The following is a 17219-nucleotide window of genomic DNA, read 5'->3' on the forward strand; positions in this document are numbered from 1 at the left end:
CTTTAGAACCTCTAACTACCTGTTCATCCTGTAGGCTGTGCTCCAGCTACCCACAGAAGCTTCTGATTCCAATCTGGATCACTGACAAGGAGCTGGAGAGTGTGGCTTCTTTTAGATCCTGGAAGAGGATCCCAGTGGTGGTCTACAGGTAACTTTGTGTGCATGTTTTCTCCAGCTTATATGGGTGCAAGCTGAAGAAAATCCATCATTTTAGGTTAATTAACTCTGTAACCTTCGTTTCCAGGCACCAGAAGAACGGGGCAGTGATCGCCCGCTGTAGCCAGCCTGAGATTAGCTGGTGGGGCTGGAGGAACACAGATGATGAGTATCTAGTTACGTCCATCGCTAAGGCCTGTCAGATGGACAGCGGAACCAAGGGTGCACAAACAAATCGACAACGCGGGGAAGCTACTGACTCTTCCGATGGTGATTTTGGTAATCTTGCTGTTTGATTTTCTTTGCACGTCCATACTTGCACTCCTCATCCATTTGCACATCTCTGCATTACACGATGACCCTGTTTGTCAAATTAAACCATCCAGGGTCTAAATTCACTCGTTTTCTTAAAGTCACAGCTAGTGATCGCATCATATTGCAGTCTACTCAGGCAGCCCACACACCTATACCAAACAGAGTGCTTCCAGTAGTGAGTGTCTGAAACAGACTCTCTCTCTCTGCAGTCATCCAGACACATAACAGCAGATCACGCTGTGCAAACCTGGCCAAACACTCTCTAACTCTAGACTTCTTTCACAAACTTTGACCAGAGAGAAAGAGATGCATTTATCTGTTGTTTAATTATCAACTTTTACTTCCAAGAGAACCAACACATAATAAATTGTAATGTAACTGCATTTTCAATAATACCTGCAAATACATAAATACATCATCACCAATTTAAAGTATAAAGGTAGCTGATTAACATGAATCGCTTTTATTGTGCACACCATAAATTTAATTAGCTTCTTTTTAATCAGCACTTTGAACTTTGAGAGGAGATCACTAAATTTCCAGGTTGTAAACAGCCTCTAATAGCTGGGACTCTGGTGTTTTCAGAGCTTTGCAAGCATTCACAGGGCTGGGAATGTGTTTTGTTTTTGTTTTTTTCCATTGCTGATGTTCTCCTTTTTAACAGAAAGTACATGCATCAGTGTTGCTGCATTGTAATTATTGTGAGTTACAGAAAGTAGGACAGCTGTCAGCACAGCTTTCACAGTTCAGAAAAACAACTCTTTGTATCTTTTTCAGTGGTTTTGCTTTCCTTTTCCCCCCTCCATATTAACTTATAAGGAACACACAGATATGTCAAATTACAGAAAGTGATAAAAGAGCTTTTAACACAATTAGAGAAGGGTGCAGAGAGAAGTATTTCAGTTCCAGTCGTCTTTCTCTGCAGAAGCTGTGGGAAGGAGGCTTCTTGACTTACCAGGTAACACAGTGGTGTTCATCATGAGGAGATATTGATTTTCAGTAGGTTACAAATAGAGTCAGTTTCTCTTAATCATGTTCCCTTCCCTTCTTGACACCGTCCTCCTCCTTTCACACTTTCTCTTTCTTCCTTTCCCTGGCAGGTCGATTCGCATTACACTGTCTGCTCATAATGATCAGAATCTTCTCTTTCCCCAGACTCATCTCTGACGGGCGGCTCCAGCTGCAATGACAACACTGTGACACAGAAGCTGCTGATTCTGGATGCTCGCTCATACACTGCTGCAGTGGCTAACCGAGCTAAGGGCGGAGGCTGCGAATGTGAAGGTTGGCATAATCCCAAAACATTTTGCACCATCTTCAAAAAGTCAAATTAAACTAGAAACATTGTCATCTGTGAACCTTATCTGGAGTGTGTGTGTATCATTTGGCGTCTGATTCTACTGAGTCAAGCAGACAGGAAACTCGGTGAGAAGTAAAACAGTGTTTTTACTCAGTACTCTAAAATTGCCTGCTTGTGGTGACTTAACATAATTTTAATATCCAACTTTATAATTCCTCTCAGCTCTATGGAGCTTAATTATTTTTTAATTACTTATGTAACAATCAGAAACAATTTGAATAATACTAAAGCCAGCTGGACAAGTATATGGGTAATTATATCATAATTCAACTTTTTCCTTGATCAGCTTGAATATTTAAAACTAATGGCTTTCAGATAGGCTCTGCTATGATGGCAGTTTAGAGGATATTGGTTGTGATTTGTAGCTTTTGCACACACTTTAATTCTTGTCAGTGCTCATGTTGTTAGACCTGTCTTATAGAAATCATCCTTTACAGAGCAAGTTTAAAATGTTCTTCGTGTAGTTTTTGATCACACATCTGTTTAACAAAGTGCTGTTTTTCCATTCTGGAAACAATCCCCTCTCTCTACAGTGACTTGCTAACACATTTAGTGCAGTCCAGTTTGACTAAATGGACAATGTTATTGCTACCAGTGACTACACACAGTCACTGTTAGATGACTATGAATGTTGCACTGAAAGCAAATTGTTGTTTGTTTGTATTCAGAGTACTACCCCAGCTGTGAGGTCATGTTCATGGGAATGGCCAACATCCATGCTATCCGGAACAGTTTCCAGGCTCTCAGGGCTGTCTGCAGTCAGATCCCCGATCCAGGAAAGTAAGTTGATCTATGTGACCTTTCTCTCTGAGCGGCTCTGGCCTCATTTGCACCTCCCTCCACCTTCTCTGTTTTAGTGGGTTCACCACACAGTAAGGCAACACCACACAGGCACAGGAACACAGTCCTGTTCCTGCTGGGCTTGCCAGCTGTCTGTCTGTACACGTCAACCAACAGCACATGTGTGTTATGGCTGTCCATTTGTTCCCATGTTTACATGCGTTTTCAATACGTCAGCTGTGTGTATTTTACATCGAATGTGTGAAGTGAAGCAGAAAGGCCTCCAGAGAGGTGCCTCCCTGCTCTGTCATAGCTAACCCAAATAACCCAATCTATGCTGTATCCTGCTGTATCAGATTACCTCAGTTATGACATATTCCATATAGGTTAGTTGTTGCCTAATCAACCCCCTCTCGTGTTTCCAGCTGGCTTTCAGCACTGGAGAGCACCCGTTGGCTGCAGCACCTGTCGGTCATGCTGAAGGCTGCCACTCTGGTATGTTCAGCAGTCGAGCGGGACGGTCGTCCTGTCCTGGTACACTGCTCAGACGGGTGGGACCGCACGCCTCAGATTGTAGCCCTCGCCAAGGTCCTGCTGGACCCCTACTACAGGACATTAGAGGTGAGCATCTGCACAGTTCAGTATTAATCTAATGTATTTGATTTTTAAATGACATGCAGGCATATTCTCATAGATATGGTAAGCACTTATTTTGCTGGATTCTCTTGTTGCTTTTGGTACTGACTTCTGTGCTATCCACAGGGTTTCCAGGTGCTCGTAGAGACGGAATGGCTGGACTTTGGTCATAAGTTTGGGGACCGCTGTGGCCACCAGGAGAACTCAGACGATGTGAGCGAGCAGTGTCCCGTCTTCCTGCAGTGGCTGGATTGTGTTCACCAGCTGCTCAAACAGTTCCCCTGCCTGTTTGAGTTCAACGAGGCCTTCCTGGTGGGTGGTTGGACAGCACTCTATACTAGTCTGTCTTACGCATTAATCTCTACATGTTCTTTAAACTTCAAAAAGTGGCCAGGATTACATGAAACCATACATTTGGCCTAATGAATAAAGTCTTGGGTCACATGGTCATGTTTCACATCAGTCAGCTGTCTCACACACACCGACAATGAGAGTTAAAGTTAATCAGTGCTGTAATTAAAGGCCTGACTTGATGCATCTTCTTCACATGTCCAGGTCAAGTTGGTGCAGCACACATACTCGTGTCTTTACGGCACGTTTCTGTGCAACAACGCTCGTGAAAGGGAGGCAAAGAATATCTACAAACGCACCTGCTCTGTGTGGTCTCTGCTTCGCACAGCAAACAAGAACTTCCAGAACTTCCTCTACATCCCTTCTCATGACATGGTACCTGCCGGTTTTCACAGCTTTTGTACAGGGTGGGCCATTTATATGGATACACCGTAATAAAATGGGAATGGTTGGTGATATTAAAGTCCTATTTGTGGCACATTAGTATATGTGAGGGGGCAAACTCCTCAAGATGGGTGGTGACCATGGTGGCCATTTAGATGAACAGTTTCCTGGAAAGTGGATTGGTTGTCGTGGGCCAGTTGAATGGCCCCCAAGGTCTCCCGATCTGACCCCCTTAGACTTTTATCTTTGGGGTCATCTGAAGGCAATTGTCCATGGTGTGAAGATACGAGATGTGCAGCACCTGAAACTACGGATACTGGATTCCTGTGCTGGCATTTCTCCTGCGGTGTTGCTATCAGTGTGTGAAGAGTGGGAGAAGAGGGTTGCATTGACAATCCAACACAATGGGCAGCGCATTGAACACATTTTATAAGTGGTCAGAAACTTGTAAATAACTCATGAAAGAATAAAGTTACGTTGAAACCAAGCACACCATTGTTTTTCTTGTGACATTACCAATAAGTTTGATGTGTCACATGGTCCTCTTCCTATTGAAAAAACAAAAGTTGTATCCAAGATGGCTGACTTCTAAATGGCCACCATGGTCACCACCCATCTTGAGGAGTTTGCCCCCTCACATATACTAATGTGCCACAAACAGGACTTTAATATCACCAACCATTCCCATTTTATTACGGTGTATCCATATAAATGGCCCACCCTGTAGTTTAGTATAGTTGCAGCTGGAAGTTGCTTCCTGAGTGTTTCCTTTTAAAGCCACTGTGCTTTTCAGAAAGTGTTCAGTGAGGGGACTTGCTGAAGGAAACAGTTGATCATAGTAATGATCATAATCTTCAGTCACGATCTCAGTGAGCACAATAAGTGTTTTGATTAATGGATAATGTGACTCCAATTTTGAACTTCAGTATGATTAAAGATTAAATCTATCCTACTTTCCCTGCCATCCTTTCTGATGCACGTTCAAAGAGTTTGGATCTTAGACGCCATTACTATGTACTTATCCTCCCGGTGCATTTGTCTGCCAGGTGCTGCAGCCAGTCTGCCATACTCGGGCACTACAGTTGTGGACAGCCGTCTACCTGCCCACCTCCTCCCCGTGCACTGCTGTGGATGATTCTGTGGATCTCTACCTCCCGCCCTCCATCACAGGAGATGAGCTTACCTCCCGTTCCCTGGACAGGTCTGTTTGTCTGAACAATACTATTGCCGCAGTCTGACTAGTAATGTTATGGCAAACAGTCAGACTGCCCTCTAGAGTTCAAAATGGAGAACTGTATTACTGCATTTTATACACATTAAAAAATAAGATCTGTATGTACTGGTGATTTACAGACTTCCTAAGACCCGCTCCATGGATGACCTTCTGTCAGCTTTTGAGAATGGGATGCCCCTGACACGAACGTCGAGCGATCCCAATCTCAACAAGCACTGCCAGGAGGGTCGCTCTGCACTGGAGCCCTCACCTGCTGTGGAAGAACCCGCTGTAGAAGGCTCCAACGAGCTCATACCTGACACTGCGGTGGACAGTGGAGAGGGACAATCTGTGCATCCGACTCCAGAAGCTGTCCCAGGTGTAGTGGGTGCTGAAGAGGCTGTGGATGGACCCTGTTTCACTACGCAGCCCCTGCCTTCCCTGCCCCTCTCACCTGTCCCCCTCAGTGAGGATGTCACACTTGCTCACACTGCCTTTTCCACTCCTGCCCTCATGCAAGCTTTGCATCAGATCACAGATACTCCACTCCAACAAGCTCCAATGGAGGCTGAGAGCCCTTGTAGGACTGCTGAGAGTATACCATCTCCCACTCATAAATCAGAGCCCTGCTTACCTCTGCCCTGCAAAAGCACTCAACCTGCAGCCAACACACCAACCTCTGTATTTCAAGGACAAATTGATAGTCAGTCAAAGAGCCTGCTGGCTGTAAAGCAGCTAACACCACTCCTTCCCATGGGGGACTCCACTGAGACTCTTACAGGTGAGAATGATCATCCCCCCAACTCGCCCTCCGCAGTGACCCAGGAATTTACGCAGAATACTTTGAATGATGAGGAGCAGCCTGAGTTTCAGCCACAAGCTCAACCCCAGAAGGAGGAGGAGGACACGAGGACAAATGGGGCGAGTGGAAGAGAGCGCGTGTTAGCGGCAGCTCCTGTAGACTGCATCCAGGTCACTGCTCGCCCTCTGATCTCCCAGAGCCAGCTCTCGGACCTGTGCTTGCTCAGCTCCCACTGGGAGAGTGTCCAGGGTCTGGTCCAGTCTGCCTCTGGTGCCAGCCGGGGCCAGCACCCCAACATCCACCAGAGCCGCCGGCTTGCCAGTAAATTCCTCCGCGCCCAGGGCTTTGCCATTGCCAATGGCTCGCAGTGCTGCCGCAGGGAGGCGCTCTGTTGTCCGAGCAGTGCGCTGCAGATTGGATGGCCTACCAGGAGTGCAGGCTACACTGGACTGTGTGGGCCTGCTGCCCTCACCAGCTACTCACTGGCAGCCCATCAGCTCCTGCCAGCCTCTTATTCCTCACCCTCAGCTTCCAGCTCGCCACCACCTCCCCAGGCCCTGGCTTACCTGGATGACGATGGGCTGCCTGTGCCGATGGATGCCGTGCAGCAGAGATTGCGTCAGATCGAGGCGGGTTACAAGCAGGAGGTTGAGGTGCTGCGACAGCAGGTGCGACAGCTGCAGATGAGGCTTGAGAGTCAACAGTATGGCACCCCTCCCTCAGAGCCATACGTCGAGTACGAGGATGACATTGTGAGTGACTTTTTAAGCACAGACTTTACTGAAAGAGCTAAAAGCATTTCTCTTTGTCTTCAGAGTATTTACTCTCAATTATTTTCAGAAGAGTTCTTATTTGTATCCATCCTCTGATCTCATTCTGTTCTCTCCTTAGACATGTCTGCGTGAGTCAGACAACAGCAATGAGGAAGATTCTCTGTCTACCCACAGCGAGGACCGTCTGTCCGAGGGCAGCTGGGATCGAGTGGAGCCCAGGGACACTGAGGTGAGTGTCCTACAGAGCTTCTGTCTTCACGCTTCCTTTCTTGTTCCCACTCACTTCTCACTTGCATGTCCAGGAGCAGAGCTATGTCTCACACTTTTCTGATACCTATCTCTGTGTGTAGGTTACGAGGTGGGTGCCCGACCACATGGCCTCCCATTGTTTCAACTGTGACTGTGAGTTCTGGATAGCCAAGAGACGTCACCACTGCAGGTAGAGACTTCATTGTGTTTCTTTTTTGTTGTTAATTTTTCCAACAAGTGCTCAAACTTGGAGGAAAAAATAGATAAATGCCAAGATTAGACTAGATTAATATTAGTGTGGAAATATTTGTGTTTACGTATTTGCTCAGATTAAGAAAGTAAATGTGAAGCTTCAGCCATAAGCCTGTTAGCTCAGGTTAACTAATGCTAGCTTTGCTAGCTGTCAGCAGTGTGAAAGCATCTTGTTGCTGTGTTACTGGGCAATTATGTGCTCAGCTATTCCTTTTATTCTGGCGCAGTTTTGAAGGCAAATTTGGTTGCTGTTTGAATAAAACCAGACAAACTGTTCAGCCGGTTTTCAGTCTTTGTGCTAAGCTAATCTGACCAGCTGCTGGTTAACATCAAGTACAAGATTAGTCTCATCGTCTCACTCTGAACAAGAAAGAATAAGTACATTTTCCAAATGCTGTGCAAATTCTTTTTAACATTTAAGCCTTAATATTTTTTTGCATTTGAAGTGAAGCTGATTCACGATTAGCACTTGCCTAAGAGATCTGAGTGTTTCCTTTTAAAAGCTGGCTGTGTTTGTATATTTTGTATGCCTGTTTCTCTCTGCACTCTTTAGTTGCACAGTGACTCTGCCAAAGCAGCAGCATGCCTTTAAAAGACAATTTGCTGTGCATTTTCCAAGCTTTGGTTTCAGCATCAAAGGCTCTTGACTCACTGGGGAATTAATTATATGCTCCACTGAGACATTTTAGGCAGGGGGGAAAATTCATATTCACAGGCAGAGCAGCACTCTGAGCAGGGCATGTGTTCAACTGTTAGATCCATTTTTTATGTAACTTAAACACAGCAAGTTTTCCAACATGTAATAAATAGAATCAGCTGATTTATAATGTATGTAAACAATGACTTGTGTTTCCGTTCCCAAATGCAATAGAGACGGATGGAATGCAGTAAAGTTGCCATGTGTGAAAAGACCTTTAAATGTGCTTCAGGAAGAAGCGGAAAGCTGTTTGTGCTGCTCATCAATCCATAATCTGCATTTAGCCTTTTCATTTTTGCCCTCTCTGGGTCCTGAGGATCTTTTATTTTGAAATCTTATACGTTTGGTATCTAAAATGTCTTAGAAACCTTCACATCAAATATTATTTGTCCTATTAATAACGTTACATGTGTTCTCCATTTTCAGGAACTGTGGTAATGTGTTCTGTAAAGACTGTTGTCACCTGAAGCTTCCCATCCCAGACCAGCAGCTTTACGACCCCGTGTTGGTGTGCAACACCTGCCACGACCTGCTCCTTGAGTCCCGCACCCGCGAGATCCGTAGCCAGCAGCTTAAGAAGGCCATCGCTACAGCCTCCAGCTGAGAGAAACCTCTGAAGCATTGTCGCCTCGGCTTTGTCCTGCTCGTATGGGACTGATGAGCTGTGCGCTGTTTTTACCGCCAATCAGCTGTAGTTTGGCTGCAGGGGCGGGAATGAGGAGCAGTTGTTACTCTTTGGGACGCTGGGCTTTAAAAACGGAGATGTACGTATAGACTGTAATAGAAGGGATTGCTAAGGCATGCTAGCAGGTGGAGGAGGGGGTTGGTCAAAGACATTTTTAGGCCTAAGCGCCGCAGCGTCCTGCTGCCTCCACACGGCTCAGTCCTCTAGTGGTGCCCCCGCCTGAGACACATCTCCAACCTGTCCACACACCTTTTAGTACCAAACACCTGCACCCTCCTGACGGACACCGTCTCGCAGTTCAGAGGACAATCGCTCACCCTTCCACGTGTCGGGGGACTCCAAAGCCTGTACCTGTACTACTGGAGGCTGCAACTTTAAAAGAAAAGAAATGCTGCTACAGTATTTAAAAGTCTAATTTTGTATTCTTATTTTGTGCACTACTAGCTGTCATGTAATGGAGGGCACTTGTGACCAAACTTGAGCAAAAGGGAGAAATCTGCTGTTTACTTTGCCATTGCATCTTTTTTGCTGTTGTTGTTTTTTTTTGTCCTCTCGGAGCCTGAATGTAACATGTGATGGATAACTGGACTGGGTTTATGTTAACGTGCATTTGGTAGGTCGTGTACATGTTCTTTGCTGCAGTGTGTTCTGTATGTGCACAGTCGATGTGGTTGTGTGTTTTATCTATGCTTTTCTCTGGTATAGTCGCGGTGCAACGCTCTGAGGGATGTGTGGCGCACACTGATGTGGTTTTGCGGGGACAGAATGAGGGTGGGAGGCAGCAGGTTTCTGTGAAGTCTTCTTCAGATGAGTCATTTGAAGGTGCTTGGAAGATGTGACTGAAGGGTTGTGCTGATGTTCCTCTAGTCGAATGGCTTGGTGTCCACATAAAGCTCTATGTCCATCTGACTGACTCCTCCACATGCTGAGGACTGAACAGAGCTCTTAGTTTTTTGTTTTTAAGGGTAGTTTGGCAACAGTCCCCTTAAAAATGTTTGTCTACTGGTTGTTGAGACAATGGTGCCATATTTTGTTTTGTCTCTCTCTCTCTTTTTTTCTTTTCTTTTCAAAGGATATTTCTTTGTTATGGATGGCAGCAGGTTTCTAATCGGCCACCTCTCTGTATGTTTAATGGTACAGATAGCTAGCTGCTTAATAACACTGAAATGACTAAAGATTAACTGAGAGTTTGATAACAAGAGGCTAACAATGTCAGTGGATAATCAGATATCGCTGGATTCGTTACCTTTGTAGTTATCATCGTCTAATATTTGGAATCTTTTGCACGGTGTTTATGAAGCTGAAATCTTTGAGGAGCTCAGAAATGTAACATACATAGTTATCTGATCCGTAGTGGTGGCTAAAACCTGTCACTTAATGATTTATTGTTGTAAAGAAATGCACTGTAAAAATGAAATCCCATGGGTTAAAATAAAGGATTATATCATGGATCTGGTTTCCTGTATTTTGTTTTTTCTTTTACAGTATGCATCTCATTTTCTTTTGTCTATAAGTATTTAAATCACCTCTATAGTGTTGTGAAAAATTATTTGCCCCCTTCTTGATTTCTTTTCTTTTTTGCTTTTTTTTTTTTTTTTTTTTTTTTGGTTTGGGTTTTTTTTTTTTTTTTGTTTTTTGTTTTTTTGCAATTTTAATATTAAATAAAGATGACCTGAGTAAATACAAAATGCAGTTTGTTTGCTTTTGTTGTTGTTGTTTTTTTTTAATGGGACCTGTCTGACAAAGTGAAGAGCTCAAAAAGCAGCACATCATGGTATGATCTAAAGACTACTGCCACAGAAACAAAGTCACTGACATCTGTCGCTCTGGAAAGAGTTATACTTTTTAAGCCTTTGAGACTCCAGTGAGCCATTATTCACAAGTGGAGAAAACTTGGAACAGTGGTGAACCTACCAAGGAGTAGGCGGCCTACCAAAATTACTCCAAGAACACATCAACGACTCATCCAGGAGGTCACAAAAGAACCTCTAAACATCTAAAGATACTGCAGTCCTCACTTTCCTCAGTTAAGCTCAGAGGTCATGATTTAACAATAAGGAGGAGGCTGGGAACTCCGTGGCCTGTCTCTGATGTCCTCATTGCACGGAATTTGACCTTGAATTCGAGATGGTAGTAGGGCTAGTAGTTATACTATGAAATGAGTCCTATCAAGATCAGTCAAAAAGGCATGTGCTCCCAGGGGGCCTATCACAGAGTGTCTGTTTTGGTGAGCAGAGTGTACTTTTTTGTGATCTGCTTGGGGAGTGTCACTGGAGTTGGTGACACCAGACTGATCAGGAAGGCTTGCTCTGTGATTGGCTGAAAAATGGACACATCCATACATATGCAATAATACTAAGTGCAATAATCCTTTCTGTCATCGTTGTATTTTTACTCAGTTGTATATAGTATTTGTATTTGTATTCTATTTTTATCTTATTGTATATTTATTTTATTTTATTCTACTGTATATAGTATTTTATTCTATTCTGTACAGTTGTGTACTGTATTTATTCTTATTGTATTCTAATTTTTGCCTCATAACTTTTGCACTGTCCACTTCCTGCTGTGACAAAACAAATTTCCCACGTGTGGGACTAATAAAGGTTATCTTATCTTATCTTATCTTATCTTATCTTATCTTTTGAAGCTGTGGCAAAAAGGTTACCAAACAATGGTTATGTATCACTGATGTATCTCTGCTGCCACAAGGACACCACACAAAGTTTTGATCCACCACTCTTTTCTTTACATTTTGTTTCTTTATATTAGCAGCCAGACTTTTTTATAATGTTTAAACTGCTGTTGTTGAATAGTTCTTCAGTCTTTCTGAAGGTCTTCCAGAGGTTTTCTCTGGACATGGGCTGTTTTGTCACTTATTTTTAGTCCAGTCCTGATCATCGGTACCTGAACATTTCCAGAGAAATGTTTGTTTGTTTAAGCCAATTAGCACTAACCCAGGAATCATTCACACACTAAAAAGGCCTTAAAGGATGAATCAGTGTTCTGTCAACACAAAATACCCAACTTGGCAAAGAACTTATTTCATATAGCACCGTTGAGTGCTTTGATACTGATGGCCTGTTGCAAAAACACATTCCTGTTAGTTCCCATTTCTTTAGCTGAATCTACAGGAAAAAGCCAGTTTCAGGTTGCAATACATTTTTTTTATTTTTTTTTATTTGAAAAACTGAATAAGTGAATTAATAAAAGTAGTGGTGGCCTTAAAAAATCTAAAGGAGTATACTACTAATAATGATAACAAGAAATATAATGCACACTTTGCAGGGTGTCATTCAGCAAAAGCTTTCGAAGTAAAGAAGATTAATGGATTTGAATGGATCTTCTTTCAGTGCTGAAAGCGCTTTTTTGCATTTGTCCACTAGATGGCGTTTTTTCTCCGCGAAAAACAGAGTTGTGTCTGTTTTCAGCAGCAACTTTGACCCAATTGAGAGGCTCATTGCACAATTTCACTGTTAAAGATTTACTCACTTTCCCCACTTTCAAGAGTTACTAAAATTCATCTTTATCACATGAAACAGTCATTTCTTTTGTAGAAGCAGGCTTCATTGTTTGCTACTTATTATGTTTTGTGTCTTCACACCACAAAGATGTGTATGAAGCAGGTCCTTCATACACCATACCAAAGCACTGTTTTCAGATGAGCTGCTGGTGTCAACGTTTCTAAGAAACATCAATTCAGGTTCTTTGACGCTTTTTAGCAGGGACTCTTGGCAATGTCCTTCAGTGTACCTGCTCAGCATGATGAATAATGCAGGCTCAGGTTATTCTAGGGTCCAACTTAGTGAATGTAAATTAAGTTGACAGCTCAATCTATTCTGTGAGAAAGCAGAAAAGAAATTTGGGCTTTTTTCCTCACAAAACTTTGAACTAACTGTTGTGAACTGCACCAAGAACAAATGTATTGAAGTTTCCACTTTAACATGTTCAAGCTTTTATTCATACCAATAATCACACAGTTTTGAATAATATAGTCAAACATGTCATGCTGAACCTACTTTACAGAGAAAATGTGGTGGTAGAAAGTACAATAGCCTGCTGTAATTGATGGAACCATGAATTCTGCGCTATATCAGAAAATCCTGAAGGAGAATGTCCGGCCATCAGCTCATGCCCTGAAGCTCAAGTGCCTTTAAGTTATCCAGCAAGAAATGAAACACAGCAGCAAGTCCACATCCAAACAAACAAGCAAAGAGTCCAGACTTAACTCAGATTTTGATGCTTTGGCATTCAACAGGCTGTTAGAGAAGAAAGAAAAAGAAATCAAAAAAGGCACATTAAAGGTCAATTTTAACTGTCTATTTGTCTCAACTAGATCTTCCATAGATTTTGCGGGCGATTCCCTTCTATACATTGTACTTGTTGTGTCATATTTCTCAGTTTCATTACCTTTAGGTGTTATTTGTTATTTGTGTTATTTGCTTTAAAGCTGTTATTCTTAAAATTCTGAATAAATAAATAAATGTCAGTATGTCCCTCCTTTAAATACAGATTTTTAAAACACCTCTTCTGTAAAATGTATGTAGGCACTTTGGTCTGTTTTTCCTATAGTTTCTCCATCATTGAGAATTTAAGCTCTTACCATTATTAGAAATAGTTTTTAGTGTACATTTATTTTCCAAGCAAAATCCCTCCAAAGGAAGAACCCGGCAAGCGTCATGAAATTTCATAGAAAATGCATTTTAAACCCTCATCAGTTATTTTGTTCCCAACTTTTTATCTTTGTTCTGCCTGATGTTGTTTCTTCTTCCCCCTGTAAAAATCCATTCTGCCTTGTTTGTGTTAACAAATTTTAAGAGGATGAATGTTCTCCATACCTCTCTTCTGTTTGCTGTTTAACATTGTTGCAAGTTTTCGTAAAACATTTTTTAATTTCATATGTTTAGAAATACTCTGAGAGGAATCCATTTCAATTTTAGTGACCAGCGCCCATGAATGAAGCACATATTCTTGGTATCTCTGAGAGTAGAAATGACAGCAGCTGGGTTTCTCAGAGACGTTTCACCTTTCATCCAACAAACCTGTTGAGGTTTGATGGCTGCTGGGCACGCCCAAGTTTCGAAGCTTTTGTGAGCTTATTAACTTCTCAGTCTATAAAGTTACAAGTGAGTTACTTACCCTCCCAGCCATGAAGTGAATGGTTAGGGTCACGTGCACCAAGTTGAGTAGATACTAATCTGTACTGGTAAATGTGTCAGGGCTGCATTGTAATGGGCTGATAGTGGTTTCATAAATCACGTCTTTTTTTCGCCTCCGCCTCTTTCAAACATTTACTCTTCTCCATCCCTGTGTTTCCTTCAGAAGAGCATCCCTTCAGCTGTTATGCGCATTGAACTGCATGCAAGACATTGCTCTGCTTTTAAGCCTGGGTAGGGTCCATGAGCTTCTGCCCCAGCAGTGCACAGAGAAATGTATTTACTGAAGATCCTTCCAAGCTTTCAACAACTATTGCAGTGTAATGATTAAAATGTGTTTCCATTCTGCTTCTTTTCTGCTTTCTGTTGGTGTGTGGTTTTGCTGGGTTCCCACCATCTTACATGTCCACTGCATGGTCCAAGAAGGTCGCACTTCTCCACTCACGACCTCCTGACTGACCCCAGTGTTGCTCTTCACATGATTTGTGTGTTCAGTGTGTTTTTATTTTGATCCAGCTTTCATCCGTGTACCAGGTAGCAGCTCCTGCAAAGTAGATCAGGGCTCCACACTATTTATAGAGTTTACACAGACTGGCCACTGTTGGAGACAGCAGTGAGCTCACACCTCAGCTGTGCCTCTGTGTATAGGAGCTCCTTTTATTGGCAATGAGTGGAGGTCAGGCAGAGGTTGAACGGGGCACGTGCAGTCTTTGGTCTGGGGTGAGATTAATTCTGTAGGATAAAGTGTCCTGTTGTGTTATTCCTCACACACATTTTCAAAGTAAATTAGCCTGGGAGATATGATATTTTATAACCCATGCATGGGTGTGCATGCACATCATATTTCTTGCATACATTGCTGTGTAGTCCTTAATGAATGCGAAACAATGATCTGAGCAGAAAACAGCCCGCATGTGTGAGAAAAATAGCTTTAAAAGCTGATTTTTGATACTGAAACCCAAACAGGACACATAATTTTAAGCTGTAATTACTGAGGGATCAAAAAGTTTCAGTGGGATCAGCCTAATGCGCTGAAAAATTTGAATATAAATATAATAAATACAGACTTATTATAGCTCAGGTTGAAACCTCAAACTGTGTAAAATACACAGCCCTTTCTAAGTTTTCTGCCACATGCATTCACTCAGGCAAAGGGTTTAAATACTGCACTGTCATGAGTGTAAGTGTCCTACAGCTTCTGTCAGGAGCTGCATTAACCTGATACACAATGTGTGTAACTGCATGGGGATTTTTTTAACCTTATATGTAAAAGGGACAAGGAGAAATGAGAGTTCAGTGTACTTTTAAGAACCTCCCACCATTATTTAATCACCCGAAGGCCACCTTGAGCTACCTGTGGAGCAGTCAGTAAAAAACAATGTTGATTAACTCTAGCTGATTTCCCCTATTTCCACAGAAACCTCAGTCCAGGAGCGTGATATTAATGTAAACAACAACGTGTTGCAGTGATACTGGCCCTTTCTCATCATACCTTCTTTCGGTGCTTTATCAGAGGCGATGCCCGAAGGGGGAGGGGCCACACTTTCTTCCCTGTCGTGGTTTGGTGATAGATAAGTACAAAACCCCCTCAAGAATGCCATCACATTGGGGGAAAAAAAACCCAAGTCGCTGCGTTGCCTTCTGTGTCGAGTCGGAGACGCTCCAAAATGCAGCAGCTCATCCTGCCGGTTCTCCTGGCATCCTTTTGGACAGTCTGCACAGGATCAGGAGGTAAGTCTGCTTCCATTCACAGCTCGAGATCATTTGAAGCAACTGCCTGTCTTTATTTTTAGTTCTTACACTAAAAAAAAATCCTGCCACTCTTCCAGTCCTTAAAAAATTATACATACATATATATATATATATATATATATATATATATATATATATATATATATATATATATATATATATATATATATATATATATATATATATATATATATATATAATTTTTTAAGGACTGGAAGAGTGGCAGGATTATATATATATATATATATAAAGATTGGCGATTTATTTATTTTTCCGTTATTGTATGGCCGTTTTTGTCTTTCAGTCGTTCTAATTACAAATGAACTCTCCTTTTTAATTTGTCATGCCAGACACGATGTTCAGTTAAATAAGTTTATATATACTGGCTAAAAATGTAAATAAATAAATAAATAAATAAATAAATAAATAAAAATAAATAAAAAGCGAACATTTCCGCAGTACCAAATGCCCCTCTACGTGAAGCGCTCCACCTGTCCTGTCCATCACGCCTCGGTAGCAGCGGCAGTGTTGGTGTGTGTGTGTCAGGCTCATCCAATCCGCACCTTGATATTTACACCGCTGAACTGAATGTTGAAGGGCAGGGAAGGATACAGAGATCCTGCATCAGCTGAGTCTGAGTCAAAAACAGGCAGAGCCCACGTTCCCTCTGGGGCTCTGTGTTTCGGACACCTCTCTCTTGCGCTCTCTCTCTCGTGCACCTGCTCGGAACCAGGCCGAGCCAGTGATAGACGTTTGCGTCCCAGTTGCCGCAGAGAAGCGCGCCACGAGCAGCACCAGTGTCTCCAAATTCACAGCAGTGGATAACGAGGCGCGGATTACCGCTGAGAGCCGGCTCACACGTGTTTAAAACCCAAACATTTTTATGTTTATTTACAAAAAGAAAAGAAAAAAGGATGAAATGTGTCTTCAGATCCAGTGTTTGGATACTAAAGGGACATCTGCGATTCTTAAAATAAGCAGCAGACAGACGCATGTGAACTGATATGAATGATCGCTTATAAATGCGCCTCTATAATCAGAACCTGTCGGTGAGAAATCTCTTTGTGTCCGTGCATTTATTCCATGTTGCATGGAGCAGCTCTGAAAGCTGCAGGGTCTTATTTGTGATAGCTGTCCACGTCAGTGTCCCATAGACCGGCGCGCTGGAAGCCTGGACCACATTTCTTTTCTGTATCCAATAATAAGAGACAAAAAAACCCCCTTCTAAATCTTGAGCCGTTTTGGCACGAGTGGGTAAAATCTGAAATGCGTTATAAGTGTATTTGTCTGTTTGTCTCTATGACACGCTTACATATAGCACAGTGTCATAAAAGCTCGTCTCCGTCTGCCTGTGTTCACATGTCACTGTGAGACGACTAATTAGTTTATCATTTCACTGCCTTTTGTTTTCTATTTGACGGTTTCCTCAGTTTTCCCTCTTGGCACAGCTTTCGGGCTTTTAGAAAATCATTCATATTGTTTACTCTCTCTGTCTCCGCGTCACACGAAGATCAAAGCCGAACGCCGATTGGTGGAGAATTGTGCGGACCGAAATCTGATTGGCCAAAATATGAAGGAGCGAGAGCCGGCCATAAAATTAGATATTCCGTTAATGGAGGAAGTTTCTTGGTTTCGCCAGGTAGGCCTATTTGGTCAAG

The 17219-nt window shown here is 42.6% G+C and overlaps 1 protein-coding gene across 3 annotated transcripts in view; it reads left to right on the forward strand.

The window, feature by feature from the left end:
• Positions 1-10102, forward strand: part of mtmr4 (myotubularin related protein 4) — a 42902-nt gene extending 32800 nt beyond the window's left edge. For all 3 annotated transcript variants that reach the window (XM_080866699.1, XM_080866701.1, XM_080866700.1), the window contains 12 exons: positions 35-148; positions 245-435; positions 1627-1755; positions 2500-2611; positions 3037-3232; positions 3374-3559; positions 3803-3973; positions 5029-5183; positions 5336-6749; positions 6889-6999; positions 7121-7209; positions 8395-10102. In XM_080866699.1, coding sequence (XP_080722825.1) covers positions 35-148; positions 245-435; positions 1627-1755; positions 2500-2611; positions 3037-3232; positions 3374-3559; positions 3803-3973; positions 5029-5183; positions 5336-6749; positions 6889-6999; positions 7121-7209; positions 8395-8572 — 3046 coding nt within the window. In that variant the 3' untranslated portion in view covers positions 8573-10102. The remainder of the gene's footprint in view (positions 1-34; positions 149-244; positions 436-1626; positions 1756-2499; positions 2612-3036; positions 3233-3373; positions 3560-3802; positions 3974-5028; positions 5184-5335; positions 6750-6888; positions 7000-7120; positions 7210-8394) is intronic.
• The last annotated feature ends 7117 nt before the right edge of the window (positions 10103-17219 follow it).

This window comes from Rhamphochromis sp. 'chilingali' (assembly GCF_963969265.1).
Source record: "Rhamphochromis sp. 'chilingali' genome assembly, chromosome: 19".
Lineage (NCBI taxonomy): Eukaryota > Metazoa > Chordata > Actinopteri > Cichliformes > Cichlidae > Rhamphochromis > Rhamphochromis sp. 'chilingali'.